At 58.8% G+C, this 26,098-nt stretch overlaps 1 protein-coding gene and 1 long non-coding RNA gene across 7 annotated transcripts in view; one reads left to right on the plus strand and one right to left on the minus strand.

Annotated features, from left to right (window-relative positions):
- The window catches only part of TOM1 (target of myb1 membrane trafficking protein), a 40,135-nt gene extending 32,323 nt beyond the window's left edge, over positions 1-7,812 (plus strand). For 2 of the 6 annotated variants that reach the window (XM_008541990.2, XM_008541991.2), the window contains exons 12-16: positions 1,446-1,521; positions 4,132-4,185; positions 5,653-5,712; positions 6,806-6,845; positions 6,925-7,812. In XM_008541990.2, coding sequence (XP_008540212.2) covers positions 1,446-1,521; positions 4,132-4,185; positions 5,653-5,712; positions 6,806-6,845; positions 6,925-7,079 — 385 coding nt within the window. In that variant the 3' untranslated portion in view covers positions 7,080-7,812. The remainder of the gene's footprint in view (positions 1-1,445; positions 1,522-4,131; positions 4,186-5,652; positions 5,713-6,805; positions 6,846-6,924) is intronic. The other 4 variants (XM_008541992.2, XM_070600332.1, XM_008541993.2 and 1 more) reach the window with 2 other exon arrangements.
- On the minus strand, positions 2,062-19,248 carry LOC139080325 (uncharacterized). The gene is made up of 3 exons (XR_011534759.1): positions 18,944-19,248; positions 18,107-18,241; positions 2,062-9,702 (listed from the first exon to the last, which is right to left on the minus strand). It is a non-coding gene; the product is annotated as an uncharacterized lncRNA (long non-coding RNA).
- Positions 19,249-26,098: the final 6,850 nt, after the last annotated feature.

Here is a 26,098-nt window from a genome sequence, read left to right on the forward strand (position 1 = left end):
GCGGGGCCAGCAGCGTGGTGAGCAGGCCTTCCCAGAGTCAGGACACATTGCTCAGTCTTTGGCATCACTTCCTCCTCGCCAGCTGCTGTTGCCCAGATTTAGCCAAGGACACTAGGCTGCTCCCCAGAAGGGCAAGGGCACACCCCACCCCCGGCCACCCTGGCTTTCAGGCTGGCTCCAGCATGGCCCTGCACGCAGTCCCCAGCCCACTTGCCATGGACAAACGAGCTAATGGCCACACTCCTCTGGCTCAGTCCACGGCCCGTGGGAAGGGGCGGGCATCAGTGCTCTTCAAAATGACTCCCTGGGAATCTGGGGGTCTCATTCAAGAGGCCCCTTTAAGTGCTGGTCCATCTCATTCCCAGGAAGGCAACTTGGCATTGCAAGAGTTAAAAGTGATGTGGCCCCAGGTCCAGAAGCCTCGAGTGGACCAGCCCTGGCTTCAGCAGGGTGCAGGGTGCACGGTGCTCCTGGCCTGTACCTGGAGGGAGATCCTGGAATTCTGCGGCTCAGTTCTTCACCCAAAGCTGGGCTGACCCAGCGTGAGCCCTCACCCCTTCCTGCTGGCGGTTCAGAGCTAGAGTAATGGCTCTCTCCAAGCATCCGGGCTGTGTGCCAGCACCTCCCCTGGCCAGCCCCCATCACCGCCAGAAGAGACAGCCCAGCCCCTCGCTAGCGCAGGTGTCCTCCCACTCCTTTTTTATTCCCTCGCTCCCCCTGAGACCACCACAAACGCAGCAAACACCTCCTTCCTGTGCTCATCTGCCAGGAGCTGCAGTGTCAGACCCTGCCCGTCCCAGCCCGTCAGCCTTGCATTTGCCCCCAGCTCCTGTCCTCCTACCCTGCCCAACTGGCATCCCCCGAAGACATTTAGAATCCCCCTCCCTGTGCTGCTGGGACAGGGAGGGGCGGGGAGATCTCATGTCGGACAGCCAGTGCGTGATGGCACACCCCACCGTCTGACGCTTGTTTCCGCAGCAGGGTGGAATTCCCCACTCAAATGCAACCTTCTCCAGAACCGTGGGTTATAGAATTATGACATGAGAGCTGCTCAAAAAAGGGCCTGCCGATTTGAATTCTGCATGAGTGTGAGGTCATTGGCGCTATTTCTCTTCCCTGGAGTCTGGCCAGATCTGGTGATAGCCCTTGGGGGTCTTGGTCTTGGTCTTTGGCCCGCAGCACCCTCGCCTCTCTTCTCCCTCGCTGCTGCCCGTCACACAGGTCACACGTCTGATCCCAATTCCCTGAGGCAGGAAATGAGGCCCTCCCTACCATTCCCAGGCAGCCCTTCCTGGGGCCTGAGCCACCCTCGCCCAGGCACGACCCAAGTCTGCACCAGATGCGGGTCCCGCACCCCGCCCACCCGCTCCATCCTCAGAGAATCCGCTGGATGCCCGGTGCAGCAAGGGCAGCATCTCATGGGCATGGCGGCCTTTGTGTTTCAGGGTAAAATATGAAGCCCCCCAAGCAACGGATGGCCTGGCTGGAGCCCTGGATGCGCGGCAGCAGAACACCGGAGCGGTAAGCAGAGGGCCCTGCTGCCCGCCTGGGGCTGTGCAGAAGGACTACCGGAGGGTGCTCGCCCGCCAGCCCCCGTGTGCTGGGCACTGGCTAACACGACCACAGCCCTCTCCCCATGTGGTTCTCCAGGTGGCCCTTTGTAGCTAATGTGATTATTCCCATTTCACAGCTGAGGAAACTTCGTCAGAGAGTTCGAGTCGTTTGCCCAAGTTCACACAGCAAGAAAGGGTCAGAGCTGAGTCAGGGAGCTGGAGTCCAGCAGCCTCAGTTCCCACCCCAGCTCCCCTTTCTACCAGCTGTGTGTCCTTAGGCAGATTGCTAACCTTTCTGACCCTCGACTTCTCTGTCTGTACACTGAGGCTCAAAGGAGTGCCCTTGGTTTATAGTAGGATGCGGGAGATGGCGTATGGAAGGCGCTCGGTGCAGACTAGAGCTCAGTCACTGTGCTGCCTCACTGCCTCTCTGGAGACTGTTATTTGCAGGAGTGTGGACAGAGGAGGACAAGAGAACAGGCCCTCAAACCACAGGGAGGCATCCAAGTGTGTCATTTTGGTTGCATTTACTTGCTTGACTGTGTCCTGAGTGACAGCCACATGCCTGCACTGAGCACCCTGTGGGTGAGCCTCCCCCTCGGCGAGAGCTCCTAGTACAGTTCTCGCACCTCTCGAGCGGCTCTGGATGCCTTTCGGGCGGTGAGCGTTGCCGTGCCAGCGAGCGGACAGAGCAGCTCCTCGGGAGGTGGTTAGAAACGGCAGGACCCAGGAGTTGGAGAGGCGGGGCCGTGAGGAGCATGACCCAGGAGAGGGCTGGTGACCGCACAGGGCTCTGAGGCCACGGCCGGACTGGGTGGTGCGAGACGAAGCCTGAGGGGCGGCCGGAACCAGAGGCCTCAGGGGCAGCTGGGAGCACAGTGGGTTTCCTCCGCATGAGGGGGAAGCCGCAGACAGTCTGGAGCAGAGGGGACACTGTCTGACTTGGTTTTAGAAGGGTCATGCGTGGGAGCTGGAGAGACACGAGGAGGCTGTGGAAGCCGCCCAGACCACGGGCGGAGAGTCCCAATGACTCCCATCTCAGGAGTCAGCCCCGCTCGGAACAGGGTGGGACCCAGAACACTGGAGGCAGGGCCAGCGACGGGGGGCAGAGGCCTCCTATGTGTTGTGCGACCTGCCACCCAGCAGAGCACGTCCCCGCGCCGTGTCCCAGCCTCCTGTCGTTTCTCCTTGTAAGCGGTCATTTGTCGAGTCTGTGCTCTGTGCCAGGCCCTGTGCTGTGTGCTCTGTGTCCCCTCTTTACTGAGTCGTCACGCAGACCCTTACGGTGTATTGTTATCCCCTCTCCCTGATGAGAAAGCTGAGTCCCAGAGAGAGCTTAAGGGAGACACAGATGTGCCATCCTCAGCACGGGCCGGCGCACGGGGGAGTCGTCAATCTTCACAGCACTGCTGTGCCGCCGCCCCACCTGCACAGGAGACAGCCGAGGCTGGGCGCTGTGAGGGAGTTTGCCCAGAGTCTCACAGCCATGGGTCTGTCCTGCTCCGAAGCCAGCGTTGGGAACAAGAACCCCAGAGGACCCGCGGGGCTCCAGGAGCAGGGCTGAGCGCCCCCTGCTCGGCCTGCCTTTCTGGCTCCAGGAATCTGGATGACTCCGACCATCAGGAAGCCTGCTGAAAGCATTCCCTCGCAGGCCCTCGGCCTCTTGTGGGCTGAACTGACTCCACAGCCCAGCAGGCAATAGTCCCAGCCAACCCTTCCTGTTGCCGTTGAGGGAGCCGCAGCCCAGAGATGGGCGTCACTGACCTAGGGGCACACAGCAACTAGGGGCATGACAAGAAGTAGAACCAGGCCTCCCGGCTCCTCCGCCGCCTTCAGTCAGCCCAGGGGGGAAGCACACGCATCTGCTGCAGGAAGGCAGGGCTGGCCAATTATCTCATTCTCTCTGTGAGGGCAGAGGGAGATTAAGTGACCTCCACGAGATCAGGGTACAACCTTCTCAAAGCCGTGTCAGCAACATCCGCTTCCGAGGTCCTGAAGCCTGGCTGGGCGGTACACTCTCCCACTGAGCCGTCAGCACGTGATTCCCAGCAGCCACGTGCGCGATGGAATCAAGCGCACCCTGTGGGCAGCTGGTGTTTGCCCCCGGGGTTCACAGCCCTGTGATGTGGGGTGCTGGACAACGAGTGCCAGGCCCTGTGCCAGGCCTATCAGGGTCGGGGAGGCCACATTCTCCTGTTTGCCCATCGATAAACAGGGCTCCTCAGCCTGGGCCGACCATCAGAATCCCATGTGAGCCAGGAAACTGGCTGATGGCCGCCCGCTCGGCCCTTGCTCGGGCCCGCCCTCGGAGACCATCCCGGAGAAGGGGGAGCAGCGCCCAGCCCACTCGGGGCCGAGTCCCAGCACCGCTACGGCTCACTCCACACTGAGACCCTCTGCTGCTTCCTGTCACCCCTCACCTGCCTGCACACCCAGCACACACCTGCCTATGCACACACATGCACGCACACGGGCCGCCTCAGTGGCGGCAAGCCTGCTGTTGGGGAAGGCTGCGGGCACACCTGCGGCCCTGGCCCTGCCCTTCCCACCACCCTCAGCGAGACCCTTTCTCACCCAGATGGGAGGCAGCAGCGAGAGGAGCCTCAGTGACTGGATGGTGAGACAAGGCATGGTGAGGAGGCCAGGCTGGCCGCCCGGGGAGCTGGGACTACCACTCGCAGGGGCCCACCTGGTGGTGCTGTCGGAGAGAGCAGGACCCTCGGATCCAGAGGAGAGTGAGCGGTGCTGTGCGTGCCCAGGCAGCTAAGAGCCTGCTGGGCCCAACCCAGCGCTCACCACAGTCCTGCTCCCTCCACTGTTGCTTCCACGGCCCCTCAGCGCCCTCTTTCGGCTCCTGACTCGGAAGCAAGGCCCAGGCAGCCCCTCTGGAGCTGAGAGGTTCTGGGCCGAGCACCAGCAGAGAGTTGAGTGGGAGAGGGAGCTGGTGTGGGCGGCCCAGAGCACTTGATGCTGCTGCTGCTGCTACTGCTGCTGGGAAGTCGGCTCCTGCCTCCTCTCTGGGCTCTCCTGCTGCCCACTGGGGTCCTCAGGGGCTGGGGACAGCGCTTGGGGACTGAACTGGCTTGGTTGGAGAAAGATTCCCTCTCTTTCGCAAAGTAGCTCAGTGGTAACTAGTATTTCCTGAGCCTCTGCTCTGTGCCAGGCACTGCACTAAGCTCTCTATAGCCATCGTCTCAATGCTCAGCAACCCAGAGGGTAGGTACTGGTATCCTCTAAAGATGAGCGAAGTGAGGTTCAGAGAAGTTAGGTAACCTGCCCAGAATCACACTGTATTAAGGGGGCCAAGCCAGATTCCAGTCTCTCTGACTCCAAAATCTGTGCCCATAACCTCCAACTGGATTCTCCCACCGAAGAAGCTGGTAGAGAAGGAAGCCCCCAGCCCCTGTGCAGGGGCCTTTGTGGCAGAGCCTCCATCTTTGTGGCCCAAACTGAAATGTCCTCGTGCACAGCCACAGCCCAAGTCCACCAGCCTGGCCTCCTCTAGTCATCTTGGCACCTCCCTCCACTCTGGCCCTCTGCACCCCTTTCCGCCATGAACCCTGAGTCTGCAGATGTGTGGGAGACCTGGCGGCCCCTGACCGGCAGTCTGCCCTTCCGCTCATTGATGGCCGGCCCCTCCGTGGGCTTTGCACGTCCTTCTGTCAGACGCTCCTCAGCACCTGTGCAGAGGCCCTGCCCGGGCCCGTGCACAAAGCCCTTCCCTCCAGCCTAGAGCTCCCCAGCCTCGGCGTGTGGGAGCCAGGGAGCCATTCTCTCCTCGGGACCCTGCTCCAGCTGTTCAGAGCCCCCTCCCTGTCCCCTGCTTAGCCTACTGGCCCTGTGCCCCCCTTGCCCACAGCCTGGCACAGTGGGCAGAACTGTGGGTCCCAGGCCCCTGAGCAGGAGCTGCCTTGGAGGGGATGCCAGGCTCTCACCCCCTCCAAAGGGGCAGGTCTGACAGGCCCCATTTTAGAAGTGCACAGGCTCAGGGATGGGTGACTGCCCCAGGCTACCCAGCCTGTGGACAGCGAGCTGGCAGGGCCTTTTGCCGTGTTCGCCAGCGCACTGCCCCGGCCTCATCCTCTGCCCTTCCTTCCAGATCCCCGTCACCCAGGCCTGCCTCATGGAGGACATCGAGCAGTGGCTGTCCACTGACGTGGTAAGTCAGGGCCTGCCCAGCCCAGAGGCAGAGGCTCAGGCCCCCTCCTCGCCCACCTGACGGGGCTCCCGTTTTTCTCATGAGGAAGTGGCAAGGGGTACTGCTGTGAGGAGAGGGGCGTTAATGTAGGACACCTCAGCAGCTGGAAGTTCTCCTGCCACCCGCCCGCCTCCTGGGTACTTCCCTTCAGAGGAGGCCTGGGCACCTCACCCCTCGCAGCTGCTGGAACCTTCCCTCCCCAGACATTCTCCCACGCCAGGTCTAGGGTGTGAGCCCGCTGGAGAGGACAGGATGAGCTGAGGGTACCCGAGGACCCATGGTAGTGCTAAGCCCCGCTCCTGCGTGGCTCAGGTGGCCTCCCGCCACTCTCAGAGGGAAAGGCCATCAGCAGCCCCCTCCCACAGAGCAGGAACTGACCAGCAGCTGTGGCGAGGGCTGCTGCGCCCAGGAGGAGGCAGGCGGGGGCCCAGGCCGTCTCCAGAGCCCTGCCGCCCCCAGCGAGCAGAAGGACAGCGTCAGCCTCGGCCTCCATTCAGGGCTTCCTCTTTGGGCGCCAGGGACCAAGTGCCTGGGCTCTGCCAGGCCAGAGGCTGCCTCTGCACGCAGCCGACACCGTGTATCTGCCTGAGGTCAGGCCAGGGTCCATCTGCTTCTGTCGGGTGGCAGAAGGCTCACCCCCTCCCCAGCCCCCACCTTTAGCAAGCGTGGCCTCAGTCCCCGGGCGCGGCCTCAGTCTCCGAGCATGGCTTCAGTCCCCAAGTGTGTCCTCAGTCTCGGAGCATGGCCTCAGTCCCTGGTGTCAGCCTTTCCACCATGAGGGCCCCTGGGCACCACACCCTGTGCCTGGCACTCTGTGTGTAGTATTCCGTTTTAGCTACCTGACAACCCTCTGAGTTTTTCCGGGCAAAAACCGAGGCTCGGAGAAGTCAGATGACACCTGGGGCCATGTAGCTCAGGAAGGGGTGAGCGGCCGAGGTTCAAGTCCTGGGCCCTCGCAGAGCCTGAGTCTGGAGCACTCCATGGTGGTCCCCGCCCACCATGCCGGAAGGACTGCAGCTCTTCTGCAGCTAACCTCTGCCTCCTGCTTTCCCAGGGGAATGATGCCGAAGAGCCCAAGGGCGTCACCAGTGAAGGTAGGAGGCTCTGGCCCTGCTCCCCCTGCCCCGCCCCGCAGCTTGGAGCCCACTTCCAGCCTCTGTCTCCTTCCTTTAGAGTTTGACAAGTTCCTGGAAGAACGGGCCAAAGCGGCCGATCGGTTGCCCAATCTCTCCAGCCCCTCCGCCACAGGGCCCCCGGGACCCCCTCCTGGCGCCGCCCCTCGAAAGAAGACCCAGGAGAAAGATGACGACATGCTCTTTGCCTTATGAGTGTGGGGTCTGGCACCCTGCAGCCCAGGCCACCCTGCTCCCACGCTCCTTGGCTGGGGCCCCTCTCCCTCCTTCGGTGTTAAGGCTGCTTTGGGGGCGGCTTGTTCCCCCTTCTCTCTTCCTCGAGGGTGGAGCTGACCCAGCTGCCGCTGGCTGTGCCGCCTGGGGGTGTGGGGAGACCGCCAGATGAATTGTGGGAACAGGTCAGCTCTCCACTGGGATCCTGGCCACTCCTGCCTCCTTCCCCACCCCACCTGACCACTACGACTTTGCTGAGACTGAGGCCCAGGTGACCCTCGCTGGACCATCCCCAGAGGAGCCCTCTGCAGAGCCACCTTGCCAGTCGAGGCCTGGCTGGACGCTGGAGACAGCAGAAGCTTCTGGCACAGCCTCTGGTCACTCCGTGCCCCTACCTCACGGAGCCCAAAGGCTTTGGCCAGCTGATGGGGGCAGGGTGTGTGGCCCTCTGCTGAGCTGCACATGGTCCAGGTACGAAGCTGCACATGGTGGGGCGAGAGCACAGCAGCCCCAGGCTGCCTGAGGAGGCCCGGGACGCCTGGAACACCTGCGGCCCCACCACCTCCTCCACAGCCTCCTGCTCCAGCCCTCTTCTGTTCCTCCCGGGCAGGCTCCCCTGGGCACTGGGCCCACCTACCTGCTGGTGATCTTGTACTGGGAGAGGTGCCTTTTGTGTCCCCAATTAAAGGTGGAAGACCACCCTGCTAGCACCGTTGTTCAGTCTCCAGGTGGGAAGTGAATTCTTGGCTCACCAGGGGCAGGGATTGCTTGGGCTGGGGGAGGCCGTCCAGGAGGGGGCGTCTGCAGATGGTACAGATGGAGAAGCAGGCCCGGGCCCGGCAGCACCTGTCACCAGGCACAGGCAGGTGCAGCCCTCACACCCCACAGGCTCCAGCCACGATGTGCCCTGCCAAGAGGCCCCTTGCTCTCCATCTGAGGGAGGTCCCTCCATCCTTGGGCATCTTTCCACTGCTGTTCCCCCTCAGGCCGGCTCCTGCTCTGCAGCAGCAGCACAGTGATCACCAGGAGGGGGCGCATGTGGCCGGTATGGGTGTGTTGGGGGCAGGGCGGTCTGGGCTGAAGCCCAGGCGCAGGCGCTGCTAGGCTCTCCACGGGCTCCTGGAATCCTCACGACTGCCCCGGCGAAGTGCAGTTGCCACCTCGTTCTACAGACAGAGTCTGTGACTTGGTGGGCCGTGTGAGCTGCCAGCTCAGACGAAAGGCACAGGCACAGCTGTTTATCGTGTGCTGGGCGCTGCCTCGTGCGTCACTGCCTTGTCCTCATTCCTTGGTGACGACACTGAGGCTCAGTTTGGATGACTTGGCACACAGCCGAGGAGCTGGCACAGGCCAGGCGCGGGCCGTCGGTTCTTGTCTCAGTCCATGGCTGCTCAGAGCCCCAGGCCTTCCGTGGTCTGGAATCGCCATGCCAGGCTCCCCAGAGTCACTGCCTGAGGCCCAGCCCTCGGGTAGAAGGGAACGGGGATGGTGTGGGGCTGGAGCAATGCACCTGCCTGGAAGGTCAGCCCGTGGAGGACAGCGGAAGTTGGACGCCTGCGTCCAGGGGGCCTGGGCGACCAGAGTGTGGCCACTGGCTCCCATCAGCAGTGGGCGGGCAGCAGCTGCCTTCCGAGGTGTGGCCTGGAGCTGGGCACACAGGAGGCCAGGCCCAGCCGGCTCTCCGAGGGTGGCGTGAGGAAAGTAGCCCGGGGACAGGTCCATGGGACCCTGGGTTTGTCCACCCCTAAGGAGGGGAGGGGCGCAGGGTCCAGGCTGAGCGCCAGAGCTGCAGAGGAGCCAGGCCCGGAGGAAGGCAGCGCCTGGGCCTTCCGTCTGACCCTGTCCCCAACCTCAACCTCAACCACCTCTTTTTTTTTTTTGTGGGGAGCCGCTATCCCACTGTCCTCTGGGCAGCCGGCCAGCAGCCTGGTGTGCCAGCTTTCTGGGAGGTGGAGGCTCCCTGGCCCTGGCCCTGCAGGCGCCCCAAGCTCAGCTGCCCAAACTCCAGGTCCCCTCCTACACCTGGCATAGCTCGGCTGGGGGAGCCCAGGTCCCAGGAGACTCTGCTTTCCACACCGGGTTAAGCATCTCCTGGTCCAGCCTTGCTTGGTTACTCAACAGGTGACGCCCCCACCCTCCATGCCAAGGTGGTGGAGGCTTGCCAGCCCTGCCTCAAAATTGGGACGAAGCCGAAGTTCATGTCCCATGCCACTTGGGACATGTGACTTGGCCACTTCTGCTCCCTGCCTCCACTCGGTCACCAGCACCCCCTCCATCTTACCCTGCTTTAGATCACTCAGAAGTGGCCAGGTGCTGGGGACTTTGGCCCGCCTCTGCACGGCCCCAGACTGCTTTATCTTGCTGGCCCTGCTGCCTCCTCCAGGCAGTGTTCCTGACAGCAGGTGGCTTCCAGAGGTCCTTCCTGAGCTATTCTGCACCGCCAGCAGTAACACGCCAGACCACCAATGTCTGGAGCAGCAAGCCGAATGTTGTGCTTGAGTCCATGTGCTGGATGAAGGCCCCTAAAGCGCCTGCGTTTGGTGACCCTCTTTCTCATAATACACACCTTTTCAGCTGGTCCCTGCGTGGCTGAGGGTGGCAGCATCTGTGGTCAGATAAGAGGACAATAACAATGACAGATCAGTTACTCCCCGACTCCTGGCTTGGCTGGACTGCTGCCATACACGCACACTTAGACACACCCACGCCCGCTCACCATGGTGGGGCGAGCTGTCCTGGTGAGCTCAGACAAGCGTACCACCTGTGCACAAAGGATCACAGGCCTCTGTGCTGGGGCCCAGGAGGGACGGGGCCAGCTCAGGACAGGTAAGGAGTGGGCTCCTCCCCTTGTCCTGCAACCCCAGCCCCCCAGGCCCTGCCCACCCACACCCACATTCAGCTGAGCTCCCGCTGTGTGCCAGACCCTGACCTGGCCTTTCTGCACTTCACAACAGCCCTTGGGGTCAGCGGTTCTGCCCACTGCTTACAGGTGGGGAAACTGAGGCCCGGGGGAGCAAGGACTTGCCTAGTGACACACTAAGTAATGAAAGAGCCGGACCCAGTTGTCTCCGCACTGTGGCCTCTCTGCCCCGCCTCCCTCCTCCCCAGCACCGCTTAACTGGGGTCCCCTGGGGGAGAGATGCTCTCACACGGCTCGGAGCCCAGCAGCCCAGGGGACCTGCAGCGAGGGCTCCAGGGGCTCAAAGGCCCGGCAGCAGCCAGAGCTACTGCATCATCTCTCCTTTCCTGGGTGTGGGATCTCCTGAGCACCAATGGCACTCCAGCTGTGGTTCCAGATGCGGAGAATACAGGTGAATGTGGCCAGTGCCAGCCCTGGTGGGCCACACGGGAGGGAAAGGGCAATAAAGACAGATGTGAATACGAAAAATGCCACCGGCTCTGAGATGAAGGAAAGGGAAGCAGGCAGAGTGATGGGAGCTGGGAGGGCAGGGAGAGCTCTGACAAGGGCCAAGGCTGGGGAGGTAAGGTGGGGCCGGCGGCAGAGAGCCAGGCAGGAAGGGGGACCATGGAGGCCTCCAGGCTTCCCCTGGACGGGGCAACACTGGCCATCCCCTCCTTAAGGGCGCCTCCTCCAGAGAGAAGGCCGCTGGGGCTGGGGTGGGTGAGACAGCGCTGGCCAGGCTGTCGGGTTTCCTGGCAGCAGGCTGGGTGTGAGGCTGCAGGCCCTGCGCCCACCGCTCAACAGCAACAGGAAGCCGTGCCGCCCCACGTGACAGAGGACCAGCAGCCTCAGGAGGTGGCACTGGGCCAGGGACGGGGAGGCTGAGTGGAGCATGGCCCGTGGGCAGGGAAGGGGTGCCTGGGAGGCGGCCCCTGGAGCCTGTGAGGAAGCGCCTGGAAGCATCTTGGCAGAGCTGCCACTCCTGCCACTCTCGCCCCAGAATCCACGCGAGGCCTGGACACTGACCCCCTCACCTACCCTCTGCCCCACTGTCAGCATCCAACCTCTCCAATCATCAAGTACTAGTCATGTGTCACTTAACAACGGGGACACGTTCTGAGACGTGTCATTAGGTGATTGTAGTGGTGTGGGAACATCATCGAGTGTGCACACCTAGGTGGTATAGCCTACTCCACACCTAGGCTATATGATATTGATCTTATGGGACCACCGTCGTATATGCAGTATGTTGACCAAAACATTCTTATGCGGCCCATGACTCTAACAGCAAATCTTGCTGTGGCCCACTTCTGAGCTGTGTGATCTTAGGCAAATCACTTAACCTCTCTGTGCCTCTGTTTTCTCACTTGTAAAATGGACTCTAGCAGTCACTCCTTCACAGGGTTGTTGGGAGGAGTAACTGAGAGGACAAGTAGCACAGCACCTGTCACAAACACACTCCATACATGTTGTCACAGGTGGTACCCCCTCCACCCAGAACAGTGTCTGCTCCAGACCCCAGCCAGGGGCACTGCCCCCTGAATCCTGGTAATTCCAGGGATCCCAGCTCTGCCTCTGGTATTGCCTTCCCAGCTCTTGAGGGTGCTCGCTGCCTCCAGGACAACGTTGCAACCTCAGCTCCAACGACAGAGCCCTTGTGCCGCTGTCTTGGGCCTGGGCTGCTGCCCCTTATGGGGGCCGTAGTGTTTTGATCCCAGCAATAGGAGCAAGGCAGGGTCCGCCCAGTGGTCTGGGATGCGCACTCACAGTGGGCGCTTTGGGAAGCCCCCGCCCTCTCCAGAGGTGGCGCGGGCTCAGGTCAGTGTCCCATGGTGACCACAAGATGGCAGCAGTGCTTCACACACTGAGGCCTGCAGGGGCACGAGGGGTGGGGTCCACCGCCACCGAGCCAGCCCCCTCCCCTGGGCTGACCCCGGGAGGGCAGGGTGGCCGCCAGGTCCTGTACTGCCCCTCTCCGCCCTCAGTGCCGCCGCACAGGGGTCTTTGTCCCCACACCCAAGCCCCACACAAACTCCCTTGCCCTCTGCCTGCCCCCCACACTCACCCCTCTCTGGTGGGGCTGGGACTCCAGTCGGAAGGCTCTGCTGGGCGTCTGGACGAGGCAGCCTTCCTTATACCCCTGCCTCCCAGGGGCTGGGGAGCAGGCTGGGGGCCTGCTGAGCGAGGCCCTGTCCCTCCTGAGCCCCTGACGCCAGAGTGCCGCCTCTGCAGCATGGGCATCCTCATTACGATGAGACACCCGCCCCCAAGGCTCCAGGCCCCGACAGTGGACGTGGGTTCAGACCACTGTGCATTTCCAGCTCCACCTGTCAGTGGAGAAAGGCGTGAGTTCACACCGGTAACTCCAGTTAGGATCCAACACCACCTCCCTTCTTGTGACCCCTCCGTGCGTGTCTTCACTTGCTCCCCCAGCAGTGGAAACCTGGTGCCATTGTCCTTTATTCTCCTATTTGCTGGATCCCGCCCGTAGCCCATCTCCGGCTGCCCCCTGCCCCGCACTGCAGGTGTTCTCCTCACCTTGCTCAGATCCCACGTGCCTGTGTGGACCTGCAGATCCCCTCTCAGACCCCTCCTCACCCAGCGCAGGTCCCAGCACCCCACCCCACCCCACCCGACCTGGGCACAGCCACCTGCCTTTCGGGGTCCCATCTAGCGGCTTTGGAGCCGAAGAGGAAGACGGTTCATTTCAAGAAGGATGGTCAGGGTAAGCCTCTCTGCAGTGCTCCCAGAGTCCCTCTGAGCCCACAAACCATCCAGATGTTGTGCAGTCCCACTGTTCACACCTCCAAACTACCCCTGCCAGCCTCGTGCATCAGAGAGAACAGCAAAGACCCTGGGCCTGAGTATCGGGGAACAAGGCTGCGGCAGCAGAGGATGCAGATGGGGGGGCTGAAGCGACAGAAACCAGAAACGTATGGTCTTGCAGTTCCAGGGGCTAGAGGTCAAGGGGCCAGCAGGGCAGTTCTTCTGAGGCCTCTCTTCTTGGCTAGTAGGGGGCCCGGGGTCTTCTCCCCGTGTGTCTGTGCCCAAGCTCCTCTTTTGTTTTTGTTTTTGTTTTGTTTTGTTTTTGAGGAAGATTAGCCCTGAGCTAACATCTGCCGCCAATCCTCTTTTTGCTGAGGAAGACTGGCCCTGAGGTCACATCCATGCCCATCTTCCTCTACTTTATATGTGGGACACCTACCACAGCATGGCTTGCCAAGTGGTGCCATGTCTGCACCTGGGATCCGAATCAGCGAACCCCAGGCCACCGAAGCAGAACGTGCGCACTTAACCACTGCGCCACGGGCCGGCCCCCAAGCTCCTCTTCTTATAAGGACACACTCACATTAGATTAGGCCCCACCCATATGACCTCATTTAACCTTAATCACTTCGTCAAAGACCCTCTCTCCAAATCTAGTCACATCCTGAGGGACTGAGGGTTGGGACCCCAACACACGAGTATTTGGCGGACACGATTCAGCCCACGATGTCAGCTATACTGATTCCCTCCGGACCTCTGGCTGTTCTCCCAGGGCACACCCACTCTGCCCTGGACGCAGGCCCGGGGCAGCATCCCCCGACCGACCACACAGGCTCTGCAGAGAGGCGGCCACGTGTGACCCCTCCTCCACTCGCCGCCCCTCCCCCGGAGATGCATCCTTGGCCAGCCTGGCCTTGGGAGGCTGGGGAGGACCAGCCATGGGGGCCTCGAGTAGAACAGAAGGGGAGGAGAGTGGAGGAACCCGGAGCCTGGGCTGGATGCTGTCCTCCTGGGCCCCACTGCCACGCATTGTCTTTTAGAGCAGACCCAAGGCAGCAAGCTGGCAGGGTGCCCTTCCACCCACCCTAGGGCAGGACCAGACTGAGGGAGCAGCCTCGCTGGGCCCTGCCTTCTCCCCTTGCCTCCCTCCCAGGACGCCTCTCTCTGCCCCTGCCCTCAGCCAGCCCCCCACCATCCAAGCTGACTCCCGGCTGAGGATGCACCTCCAGGCTTGGCCAACAGAGGTGGGGGGCCCACACCCACCTGGGTCCCAAATCCTCAGTGGGTCAGAGTCCTGGCAGCAGAGCCGCTGTGATGTTACAGACAGGGAAACTGAGGCCCAGGGAGGGAGGGGGCTGCCTCGGCGGATGTGCCACTTCCCCGCCCCATGCAGGTCCTGGGGGGCTCCTGTTCCAGCTCGGAACCCCACCCCATGCCGAGAGCTCAGGGAGAGCCATGGGGGGCCCCCTTTGTCAGGGCAGAGGCTGTGGGGGCCCAGTTTCCAGCCCCCACACCACTGACTGGCTGTTGGATTTGGGGCAAGCCTTTTGTGATATTGTCATGTATAATAAGAAATATATACTTTGGTCTCTGCCCTGGTTCCTGACGCTGCGCTCCTGAAACCCTTGGAATTTCCCAAGTGATAAGAGCCCTAGGAGCATCTCTTGTTCTAATATTTGATATTTGACCCCGGTTCCTGACGCAGCGCTCCTGAAACCCTTGGATTTCCTGGGTGATAGGGGTGTCTCTGTGCGAACGAGGCAACTCTGGGTGGGCTCCTGGAGGCTTCCTGGATGAGAGATGGTCCCTGGAAAGTCCAAGCCATGAGTAGAAGCTTGGAATTTTCAGCCCCATCTCCCCTTCTTTCGAGGGGGGAGAAGGGCTGGAAATGGGGGTAGCGATCGATCCCGCCCACATGATGAAGCCTCCGTAAGATCCCGGAGGTTAGGGGTTCAGAGAGCTTCCGGGGCGGTGAACACGTGGACGCGCCGGGAGAGGGCACGGAAGCTCTGTGCCCCTTCCCACGCGCTTGCCCTACTCATCCATTCCATCTGGACGTCCATCTGCGTCCTTCGTCGTATCCTTTGTAACAAACTGGGGAGTGTAAGTAAGTGTTTCCCTGAGTTCCATGAGCCACTCTAGCAAATTGATGGAACACTAAGAGGGGGTCATGGGAACCTCGGATCTACAGCCGGTTGGTCAGAAGCACAGGTGACAATCTGGGCTTGCAATTGGCATCTGAAGGGGGCAGGGGCCAGTCTTATGGGACCGAGCCCTTAGCCCTTAACCTGTGGGATCTGACGCTGTCTCTGAGGAGAGAGTGTCAGGATTGAGTTAAATTGAAGGACAGCCGGCTGGTGTCACTCAGAGTTGCTTGGTGGGAGAAAACCTGCACAGATTTGGTGACAGGAGTGTCAGAAGTGGCATATTCTGTGTGGGAGTAAAGGAGACTCACAGGAGAGACACAGCAGGAAGAACTGGGTTTTTCCTTACTCAGGAAGGAAAAAAACCTGAGTTTTTTCCTTTATACCTTTCCTCTCTCCGGGCCTCAGTTTCCCCATCTGTCAATGGAGGGGAGTGAACTAAGTGATCCTAAGGCCTCTGCCCTCTCTGCTCTGCTGCCCACTCGACCCCAAATCCACATTCCTCCCTCCGGAAAAGAGCGAGCCGTGGCGGAGCCCAGGATGAGCACGAGAGGCAAGAAATCCTGAGAAGAGAGAGGGGGACGCGCCCTGGGCTCCTCTCCCACTCAGGGACCCCCGAGGGTGGGCAGGTCAGCAGGACTGCGTGGCAGGGGGGTGGCTGTGAGTACCAAGCCTGGGCAGCCTCGTCCCTGGCCTGCTGGGTGCCTGCTGGGAGCCTGGCGGGCTCGGGGGCAGGAGGGAAGTGAAAGCCACGCTGGGAACATCCTTGTCCTGGCCCCTGCCAGCCCCGTTCTGGTCCCCAGAAAGGGGAAGCTGATGGGCCCTGAGGAGGAGGGCAAGGGGCTGCCACACTCCCACCCACGGGCTGCACTTAGGGTGATGGGATCCTGCCTTCCTGCTCCTGAGATGGAAGAAGGGAATCTTCATTTACAGAGGAGAGAGCAAGGCTCAGAAAGGTCGCCTGACCGAGCCAAGGTCACACAGCTGGGAAGCGGACAGGTCTCACTGAGTCCTCCCTTCTGGGAAGAAAGGGTCCTTGTGGGGGTTGGCGTGAGCTGTACTTTATTCTGGGCCTGGGGCGGTGCCTAGGGCTGCTTTAGGGCTAGAAAAGTCACTGTGTGTGTGTGTGTGTGTGTGTGTGTGCGCGCGTGCGCACGTGTGTGTATGTGGGCATGCGTGCTCGCACAGCACGTGTGTGTGTGTGGCCCTAGCCTGGTGGGCTGGACGGCACCATTTAGTCTGCAGAAGCTGCCCCACCACCTGCAGGGAGGAGGCTGGCGGGGTGGGGCAGGCAGGGGCCCTTCTCAGGCTCAGAGGGGCACAGAGACTTGGCCAAGGCCACAAAGCAAGCCTGTGGCAGAACCAGGACTGGAAGCCAGGTCTCCCTCAGCGCCTGCCCTGCAGGAAGCGGGCAGTGGAGGGTGGCTGGAGGTCCCTCCCCGGCCCCTCCGCCGGCTCCGGCCTCCCGGAGGATGTGACACCTCAGACCGGCCTTCTCTCACCAAGGCCCTGCCTCCTCGTGGTTTTCCCCAGGATTCTAGATTTGGAAGCTCTACGTGTGTTTTTTGTCTGCAAAAGCTTTGGCAGCGCATGGAGGGGTTAACCTTTTCCCTCTGGTGCGTGGTAACCACACTCTGTGTCCAGTGTCGCAGGCCCAGGGGGTAGCTCATTCCAGCCGGAAGTGTTCCAGTTGCCTGGCAGCCTCCTCCCTGGGAACTCAGTGCACAGCGTGTTTGCCCGGCCCTGCTGGGCCCACCCCCTGCTGGAGCAGGAGCTTCGGACAGCTGCGCTCATCCCCGGCCAGGGACTCTGCCACAGCTCACCCCCGCCCCCCGACCTTACCTTCACCTTCGTCACACACTGCCATTTTTTTTCTTTTTTCTTTTTTGGTGAGGAAGACTGGCCCTGAGCTAACATCTTGCCAATCTTCCTCCATTTTATATGTGGGATGTTGCCACAGCGTGGCTTGATGAGTGGTGTGTAGGTCCATGCCTGGGATCTGAACCTGCAAACCCTGGGCCACTGAAGCAAAGCATGCAAACGTAACCCCTACACCACCAGGCCAGCCCCATGCCACCATTCTCCACCCCTGGGCTTCTGCACTGGTCCCTGGTGGGCACGGCTCTGCTCCCCATCCCCCTGCCTCGACTCTGCAAACCCAGCTTTAGGGTGGGCTCCTTGGCTCTCACATGTGCTACCTGTTTCACTCCCATTTGTCCCGTCCGTCCCCCCCCCCGCCCCAGTGCTGGGGATCTTGGCTTTTAGAACTCAGCTCCCGGTGAGAAGCCCCATCCCCTCCCTTCCTCACCCCTCACCCCTCCCCAGTGACTCCCACCAGGAGTTCCACCCATTGCCCACCAGCTGAGCATCAAGAGCAGACACCATGGAGCTTCCTCAGATATTGCAGTGGAGCTTGAGGACCCAGGTGGGGGTGGTCGGAGACCCCTAGCTTGGGAAGTCAGTGCATTCCAGTCCCTCCTACATCACTCCGTCAGCCCTTTCCTCCCATCATCCACCATGGTCCATCCACCACCCTCCCATCATTCACCATGGTCCATCCACCACCCTCCCATCATCCACCATGGTCCGTCCACCACCCTCCCATCATCCACCATGGTCCGTCCACCACCCTCCCATCATTCACCATGGTCCGTCCACCACCCTCCCATCCGTTCGCCGTGGTCCGTCCACCACCCTCCCATCATTCACCATGGTCCGTCCACCACCCTCCCATCCGTTCGCCGTGGTCCGTCCACCACCCTCCCATCATTCACCATGGTCCGTCCACCACCCTCCCACCCGTTCATCCAATGCATATGCCAATACCGCCATCCTTTCTCCTATCACCCGTCCATCCACAGCCTGCAGAGACACCTGCCACACGGAGGACATCCAGGGCCACCAGTGAGGGCCACAGAAACAGGGGTGTCACACCACAAAGACCACAGCAGCACTAGCTGACAAGATACAAGGGCCTTTCTGTCTCCTCCTCCCCAGCAGAGCCCACCAGAGAAGAAAGGGGCCCGCAGGACAGAGGGAAGGGGGATGAAGGAGCAGGCCCCCCTGCCCCCTCCAGGTCCCTCCAGTGAAGCCCTGTAGTGCGCAGGGGCTGGTGAATGTCAAACCAGATGTGAGATTTGACTCTCAGACTGGACTGTCACAGGCTCGAAAGGGACAAGAAAGTTAGCAAAACCTACCAAGGTGTCACAACGGCCACCCATGGCAGGCTGGGCAGGGTGGAGGAAAGGAACGGACATCACTTCGGGTTCGTGAATTGTGCCTTTGGATCTGTGAGCTTGGGGGGGGGCTGAAGACCGCAGTTCCCGAGGCACCTGGAGGAGGGAAGTGGGAGGGGGGAGGGGCAGGGGGAGGAAGATGGAGAGAAGAGTGACTGGGCTTGGGGGAGGGGAGGGAACAGGGTGTCCCCCAAGCTTTGGAAGACACACCTCTAAGACGCCACATGAAAGCGTCACCCCTCTCTGGGGCCCCAAGATCTTTAGGAAATGCCCTGCTCAAGTGTTTGTCAGGAGTCGGGTTTTGTGGAAATGGAGAAGGGGGGACGTTCACGTCTGAGTCAGCACAGTCCCGGGCAGAAATCACACAGGAAGAAGCCGAGCGGCAGGACAGGAAGGCAAGAACACCGGCGTCCAGGTGTCTGAAAACTGCTGGAGGCCTTTGGGCCTTTACTGGACGTGGAGCATGAGCTCTGCCCTGCCCCCAACGCCTTCCTCACCCGCGGCCAGAAGGAGTTTCAAAAGGCTACCCTGCCCGTGTCTTACAACACCCCACCCGCAAACCCCAACACACACCTCAAACCCTTCACTTGCACTCAGGTTAAAGACCCACTGCTGGCCTGGCCTCCAAGGCCCCTGGGGTCGGGGCCCTGCCACTCTCTCCAGAGTCTCTGCACTCTGGGCACACAGGCTGTCTGTCTCTCACACCTCCAAAGTTTCACGCCCTGACCACGGGGCCTTTGTACTTGCCTTTCCCTCTAGAACTGCTCCGCCTTCCCAACCCCCAATTAACTCACTCACCCTTCAGGACTCAGCTCAGACCAGTCACTCCTGAGCTGCTGACCAGGTCGTTCATCCATCTCGGAATTCACCTCCGCGATTACGCTGGCACAGAGGAATGGCATAACCACAAGATGGCTTGGAGTCCACGCCCTAGACCCTCATGATTCATGCCCGGGCACTGGGCCCACCTTCTCTGTGTACGTTTCCATTTGAATCCCAAACAAAGTGGGGGTCTGTCACTGAGGGGGCGCAGGGGTGACGAGCGCACAAGCAACACTGTCGCCATATTACCATACTCTGTACACCCTCCAACCCGCCCCCTTGCGGAGGGGGAGGCAGGCCGCCAGACATTTCTGGAAGGTGATGGCGCGGGCAGGAGCATGAATGACCTCACCCTGTCCTGGGGCTGGACCCAGACCAGCCTGACGAGCCCCGGGCTGTGTGAGGCATAAGGAAGCCTCATTATCAGCTTGTTTTTAATACGGGTAAACTGGAGGACAAATCGCTTCGCCTGGGATACACAAAAACCTCACACAGCAGAACCCTCCCCTTGGGCAGCACAGGTAAGGCTTTTTGTCTCGCCCTCTGACAGAGGTGGGAAAGACTAGTACAGAGTCATAGACTAGTGGTGCCACCCAGCTAATCCCAGTGTCTTGCACCCCATCTTTGCTTGCATACCTCCAGTGATGGGCCACTCACCACCTCCCATTGGAGCCCATTTCACCTGGCCAGTACCCCAACACTGACCCATCCATTAAACCGTATAAATGTAATTGGCATATTGTTTAATGAGTACAGAGTTTCAGTCTGGGAAGATGCAAAAGTTCTGGAGAAAATGGATGGTGATGATGGTTGCACAACAATGTGAATGTACTTAATGCCGCTGAACGGTATCACTAAAAATGGTTAAAATGCTAAATTTTACGTTATGTAAATTTTAAGACAATAAAAACAAAATTCACTGCCTCTGAGTTTCACAACTTACAAGCTGTGTGGCTTTGACTACTTTTTTCTTTTTTTTTTTTTTTTTGAGGAAGATCAGCCCTGAGCTAACATCTGCCGCCAGTCCTCCTCTTTTTGCTGAGGAAGACTGGCCCTGAGCTCACATCCATGCCCATCTTCCTCTACTTTATATGTGGGACGCCTACCACAGCACGGCCTGCCAAGTGGTGCGTACGTCTTCACCTAGGATCCGAACTGGTGAACCCCGGGCCGCTGAAGCGGAACATGGGAACTTAACCGCTGAGCCACCGGGCCAGCTCCGAGGAGAACTTTTAAGGTCTACTCTCTGAGCAACTATCAAATACATGACTCAGTCCTGTTAACGAAGGTCTCCATGCTGTGCTTTACAGACCCGGAAAAGGGCTGTTTCCTCCTGTGTCCACAGAGGGCTGGCAAGGGGCGGCGCTTAGGGACCCAGGCTGTTGGAGAAGCCAGCATCGTGAACACTGCCCCTCCCACACCAGAGGAAAAGTGCTTTGGAGGGTCTCACACTGGCCATGGAACGCTCAGGCCGGAAATGTGACACGAATCCCTCCCACCCTGAAGTCGCCGGCCACGACTAATCCCACAGCCTCCCCTCGGCCAGGGGAGTCAGGACGCGCCATCACATCATTCTCCAGGAGGCACGGAGAACAGCCGCACCCAGGGGCGCCCAGGGAAGGTCCATGCTCCACGTGGAGAGCAGCAACCTTCCCAGACGCCATTCACGTGATCCACAGTGTGGACTGCACCCCTGGAACGGGGCGGCCCCGTGTCCCCGACTCATGCGCCCCGAGGACAATCCTGTGATGCTCAGGCTTCAGACCACGTCTTGCCTCCTGTGCAGGGCTGGCTCAGGTTCAAGCTCCTCCCTACCTCTCCCACACTCCTGCTTACGCAAAACAGGGAGCCGGGAAGGGGGCAGGTGGCAGGGCCAGGGCACTTTCATTTGTCAATAACCCTAATTATAAAAGACATCCACAACAGTGATTACTTTTTACTGAGCAATTACAATGGGCCAGGCACAGTGCTAAATATCTGACAGGGCTAATTTCATTTCACACAAGCCTAGGGGGTAGGAATATTATGGTTCCCATTTTATAGATAAGAAAACTGAGGCCCAGAGACATTAAAAGACTTGGCCAGGTGCCAGGGGGTTCAAAGCCAGGTCTGGATGTGTTTTTTTTTTATTGAGGAAGATCAGCCCTGAGCTAACTGCTGCCAGTCCTCCTCTTTTTGCTGAGGAAGACTGGCTCTGAGCTCACATCCATGCCCATCTTCCTCTACTTTATACGTGGGATGCCTGTCACAGCATGGCTTTTGCCAGGCGGTGCCATGTCCACAGCTGGGATCTGAACCAGCGAACCCCAGGCCACCGAGAAGCAGAAGGTGCGCACTTAACCGCTGAGCCACCAGGCGGCCCCCAGGTCTGGATGTGTTTAACCGCCAGCCTTTATAAGGAAGATCAGCATCGTTTCTGTGAACAGATCCTGTTTCCCACTCGACGCAAGGGCGCTTTTCCTGTCCTATGTTATCAGTCATGGGCCTGATAAAGACAAATAAAAAATCTGGTACTGAAATGCACCTAAACTCTGCCACCAACTCACTGGGTCTCAATTTCTTTCTCTCCCTGATGAGCAGATGCAACGTGACCATATAGTATTCTTGCCAAAAATGTTTCGGGGCTGACCCTGTGGCCAAGTGGTTAAGTTCGCGCACTCCGCTTCAGTGGCCCAGCGTTTTGCAGGTTCAGATCCTGGGCACGGACACGGCACTGCTCACCAGGCTATGCTGGGGCGGCATCCCATGTGCCACAACTAGAAGGACCCACAACTAAAATATACAACTATGTACTAGGGGGCTTTGGGGAGAAAAAGAAAAAATAAAATCTTAAAAAAAAAAATGCTTAGCCAGAATCTAATTCTGAAAAAAAGATTGATCTAGAACATGGGACATTTTCAAGGCAACCGATGGGTCTCTTCCAAACAATTCTTCAAGAGTCAACATCACAAAAGACACTAAAGAGGTGACAAGCAGAAGGCAGGCGCGAGCCCTGACTGGATGTGGATGTGGGCGGTCCTCTACGGGACCGGGTCGGGGGGTCACTGGGGAGACGTCACGGACATTACGGGTCAGCGTCCCCTTTCTTCAGAGCGACAAGGATAACGGGACTGTGGCCTTGCTCTTACGGCCATGTGAAGTGTCATGGTGTCTGCAACTTACTCTCAACGGTTCTGGAAAAACAGAAGAGAAAAGGAGAGAAACAAAAGCAGCAACCGTTAGCAACGTGGGACCTAAGGGAAGCAGCCACAGCATTCACCGCTTTCTGGAAGGTCTGAAATGCTTTCAAAGTAAAAAGGGAGGGAGAAAGGAGAGGCGAGGAGACGGAGCTGGATGAGCCGGCTGTGTCTGAGTCCCCGTCTGAGAGTCTAGGACCCCGCACTCCTTTGCTAGGAACGCCGTAAGCCAGCCCCACACTGGGGGTTAAACCATCGAGCTTTATCTTCTCCCAGTTCTGAAGGCTGGAAGTCCGAGTGGCAGCAGGTTCTGGTTTCTTCTTCTCCTTGGCTTGCAGGTTTCTCGTCGCGTCCTGACGTGTCTTTCCTCTGTGCATGCACCCCTCCCCCACACCCTCCCCCATCTCTCCTCTCCCTTGAACGACACCAATCAGCTTAGATTAGATGGGGGCCCATCCTAATGGCCTCTTTTTAACTTCATCTTCTAACACAGTGTCGATGAAAATAATCCATAACCAATCTATAAATGAAAATTTGGGTGAGTTTATTCTGAGCTGAAATCTGAGGAACCATGGCCCGGGGCCTTTCTTCCCAAAGGAAGAAAGGGCACCAAGGAAGTGAGGTATACAGAGTGGTTATATACCCCCATACAGGACGTTTCCCATATGATTGAAACGTCCCTCCCACAATAGTCACAAGATTGCCCTGTCGGCACAGCGCTTGATGGACACAGCAGGTAGTAGGTCTGCTCTCTCGGAGCGGGTAGCAGGAGGCAAGCCTATTGTCTCGAGCTGGGCGGTCACAGGTGAGTGCAGCAATCAGTTTCTAGCTTAAGGAAAGATGCTTAATCCTTAGGGGAATGCCAACGTTGGGAGGGGGAGGGAAGTTGCACCTTTATCTCAAGGGCCTTTGCTCTTGCCATAGGGAATATCTAAAGCAGATATACAATGCACGCTCCACGGCCACAGTCAGGCCCTTTTGGAAAGACAAGGTCAGGCTGAATTAGGTTTACACCAAATGGCTTCCTCATATTCTCCAATATATCCTATTACTTACCATTTTTATTTGTCAACAGTCACATTCTGAGGGGCTGGGGGTCAGGACCTCAACATACGAAGTTGCTGGGGGGACACAATTCTGCCCATAACAGCCACTAAGTCTGCCTTGAGCTTTACTCCAAACTCCACAGGGTCACAGAAAGCCCTTTTCAGACAATTCTGGTTCTGCTTCTCGAAGAGCCGGAGGCTGAGCTCGGGCAGGAGGGGGCTGCCGTGGGCATCTGCCAGGAGAGGGAGGGACGGGGAGCTCCCCACTCACCTTCACCACCCCCCACCCTTTCTGTCCATGGCTGGCCACCTCCCCACCCCCTACTCCATCCTCCCACACAACACACCCACACCCCCCCAGCTGCTCAGGGGCAAAGTCGTGCCGAGTGACCTGTGATAGGCCCTTCCCTCCTCTGGGTGCAGCGTAACAGGCCTCTTCCTGGAGCTCCAGTGTCATCTGTTCCTTCCTTAGGGGGCAGGCTCTGACCCCCCGCACTGCCGTCACTCCCAGCCTTGCAGGACACTGAGGTACTCCTCCCTCCTGGCTGTCACCCAGACAAACTAAAACCAACCCCTCTCCCCCTGCCCAAATGACAAAAGTCACATTTACCATAGAAATGCGAGAAATATTCAGAGTTTTAAAAAGCAATAAAAACGAATCATTTACTTTTACCTAAAATTAGGTAAAAGACTCCAGAAGCCTTAAAAATATCTCTACCCTTCGACCCAGTACTTTTGCTTTTGGGTTTCTATCTAAACTCACAATCGAAAATGCAGGAAATCCTTTTTGCTTCAAAGGGTTTCTTTTGTTGTTATTTACAAGGGTGTGTAACCCAGTGTGTGCCTCCCCGGGGACCCCAGGTCTCCAATTATGTGGGAACACCCTGTCTTTTCATTTTCAAAGGCAAGGGCTCCAGCCCCCAGCCCTGCCCCCAGGGCACCTCTGGGAGGAGGAGCTCCCAGTCCCGGGTCTCCCGCTTCAGCAACCTCCTCCCTCCCTCTCTTCTCCGGCGGGCAGCCTGTTCATTCTGGCGAAGACCCCCGCCCAAGAGACTTTTGGGAACGGCAGGTTCTGACCAAGGATCTGGCGTGGTGGAGGAACGGCAGCACACACGGCACCGGCAGCTCCCTAAAGCTTAACAGTGGCCGCCTCGATCCACACACCCAGCGGCCACTCACCACTGGGAATTTCTTCCCCGCGGCTTTCTCATTCTGGGCCCCAGCTTCCCAGCAGGATGCAGTCCGTCGGACTTCCATGGATCTGCAGAAAGCCCCTGGGCTCCGAAGCCCCTCCTTCCTCACCCCTCTTTCTTTTGCTTCACTTTTCCTTCCAGCCCTTTGTGGGTGGGTGGGAGGCAGGAAAAGTATCTTCGAAAATAAAAAAGGTTGGGCCGGCCCAGTGGCACAGCGGTTAAGTGCATACATTCTGCTTCGGCGGCCCGGGGTTCACTGGTTTGGATCCGAGGAGCAGACATGGCACCGCTTGGCAAGCCATGCTGTGGTAGGCATCCCACATATAAAGTAGAGGAAGATGGGCACGGATGTGAGCTCAGGGCCAGTCTGCCTCAGCAAAAAAAAGAAGAGGATTGGCATCAGATGTTAGCTCAGGGCTGATCTTCCTGAAAAAAAAAAATGAAAAAGGCAATTCTCTGACATGAACTATGCCCCTCCCCTACTGTGTAAAATCCCCTGAGGTTGTTTTTTAATTTGTTTTAAATACTTACCTTTCTCTTTAGATAGAAAAAAAAGAAAAAGAAAGAAATCCAAACGTTTAACCCTAGGGGCTGGGCATTTTGTGCAGCCTTTGAAATGATGCTCATAAGGGGCTCTGATAATCTGGAAAAAGTTATGTTACGTAAAAGAAAAAAAAAGATAGAAAATGGACGTGATCACAACCATACAGAATTTGCATAGAAAAAGACTGTAAAGAAAGACACGTAGGGGCCGGCTGGTCGACGCAGCGGTCAAGTGCGCATGTTCCTCTCAGTAGCCCAGGATTTGCTGGTTCAGATCCCGGGTGCGGACATGGCACCACTTGGCAGGCCGTGCTGTGGTAGGCGTCCCACATATAAAGTAGAGGAAGATGGGCATGGATGTTACCTCAGGGCCAGTCTTCCTCAGAAAAAGAGGACGATTGGCAGTAGTGAGCTCAGGGCCAATCTTCCTCAAATAAAATAAATAAATAGACGACACCTAGTTCTGAAGCTATACTCGTGTTATTATTGCTCTTCACACATAACCATATTCTATACATACTCCTTTGTGAGGATGACATAGTTTATCATTTTTTTAATTCTAAGAAATACACTAGAATGTGAACAATGGTCGTCTGCAAGTGTGTGACTGCGGGCTCAAATGTACAGTGGCCATGCAGTACTTTCATTTCTGGGATAAAAATGCATTATTTAAAAAATGTATTTAAAAGTCAAGGACAATAGACCCATGGAACGTCATTGAGTGAAGGGAGCTTATCTCTGTCCCTCAGTTTCAAGATAGGGAAACTGAGGCCCCAGGTGGACGCCGAGTGTTGGTGGAATTGGGCTGAAGCACAGCCTCCGACGACCTTCCCCGGGCGGGCGCCAAGCGGATCCCACGCGGCCGAGGAGGCTGAGCGCCGGGGTCACTGGCTCAAGGTCATATGTTACAGTGCCAGCGGGCGCCTGCCACTCCTGGGCGCCCTTAAGCCTCCCAAGGGCCCTGCATGTGGGCGCTGGGTTAGGCGGCTGTCGGGGCTCAGAGAGGCGAGGAGGCAGGGGTCGGGACGTGAGGACAAGCACGCCACCCACCCCGAGGACCGCGCGGCACTTCCCGGGCGCCCCGCCCGCTGCGTAATCTGCCCGAGCGCGTGGCTGCGCCTTTCCTGCTGAGTCACGGTCCCAAGGCCTGTTTTCGCTGAGTCACGGTCCCGA

This window comes from Equus przewalskii, chromosome 29 (assembly GCF_037783145.1).
Source record: "Equus przewalskii isolate Varuska chromosome 29, EquPr2, whole genome shotgun sequence".
Taxonomy (NCBI): Eukaryota; Metazoa; Chordata; class Mammalia; order Perissodactyla; family Equidae; genus Equus; species Equus przewalskii.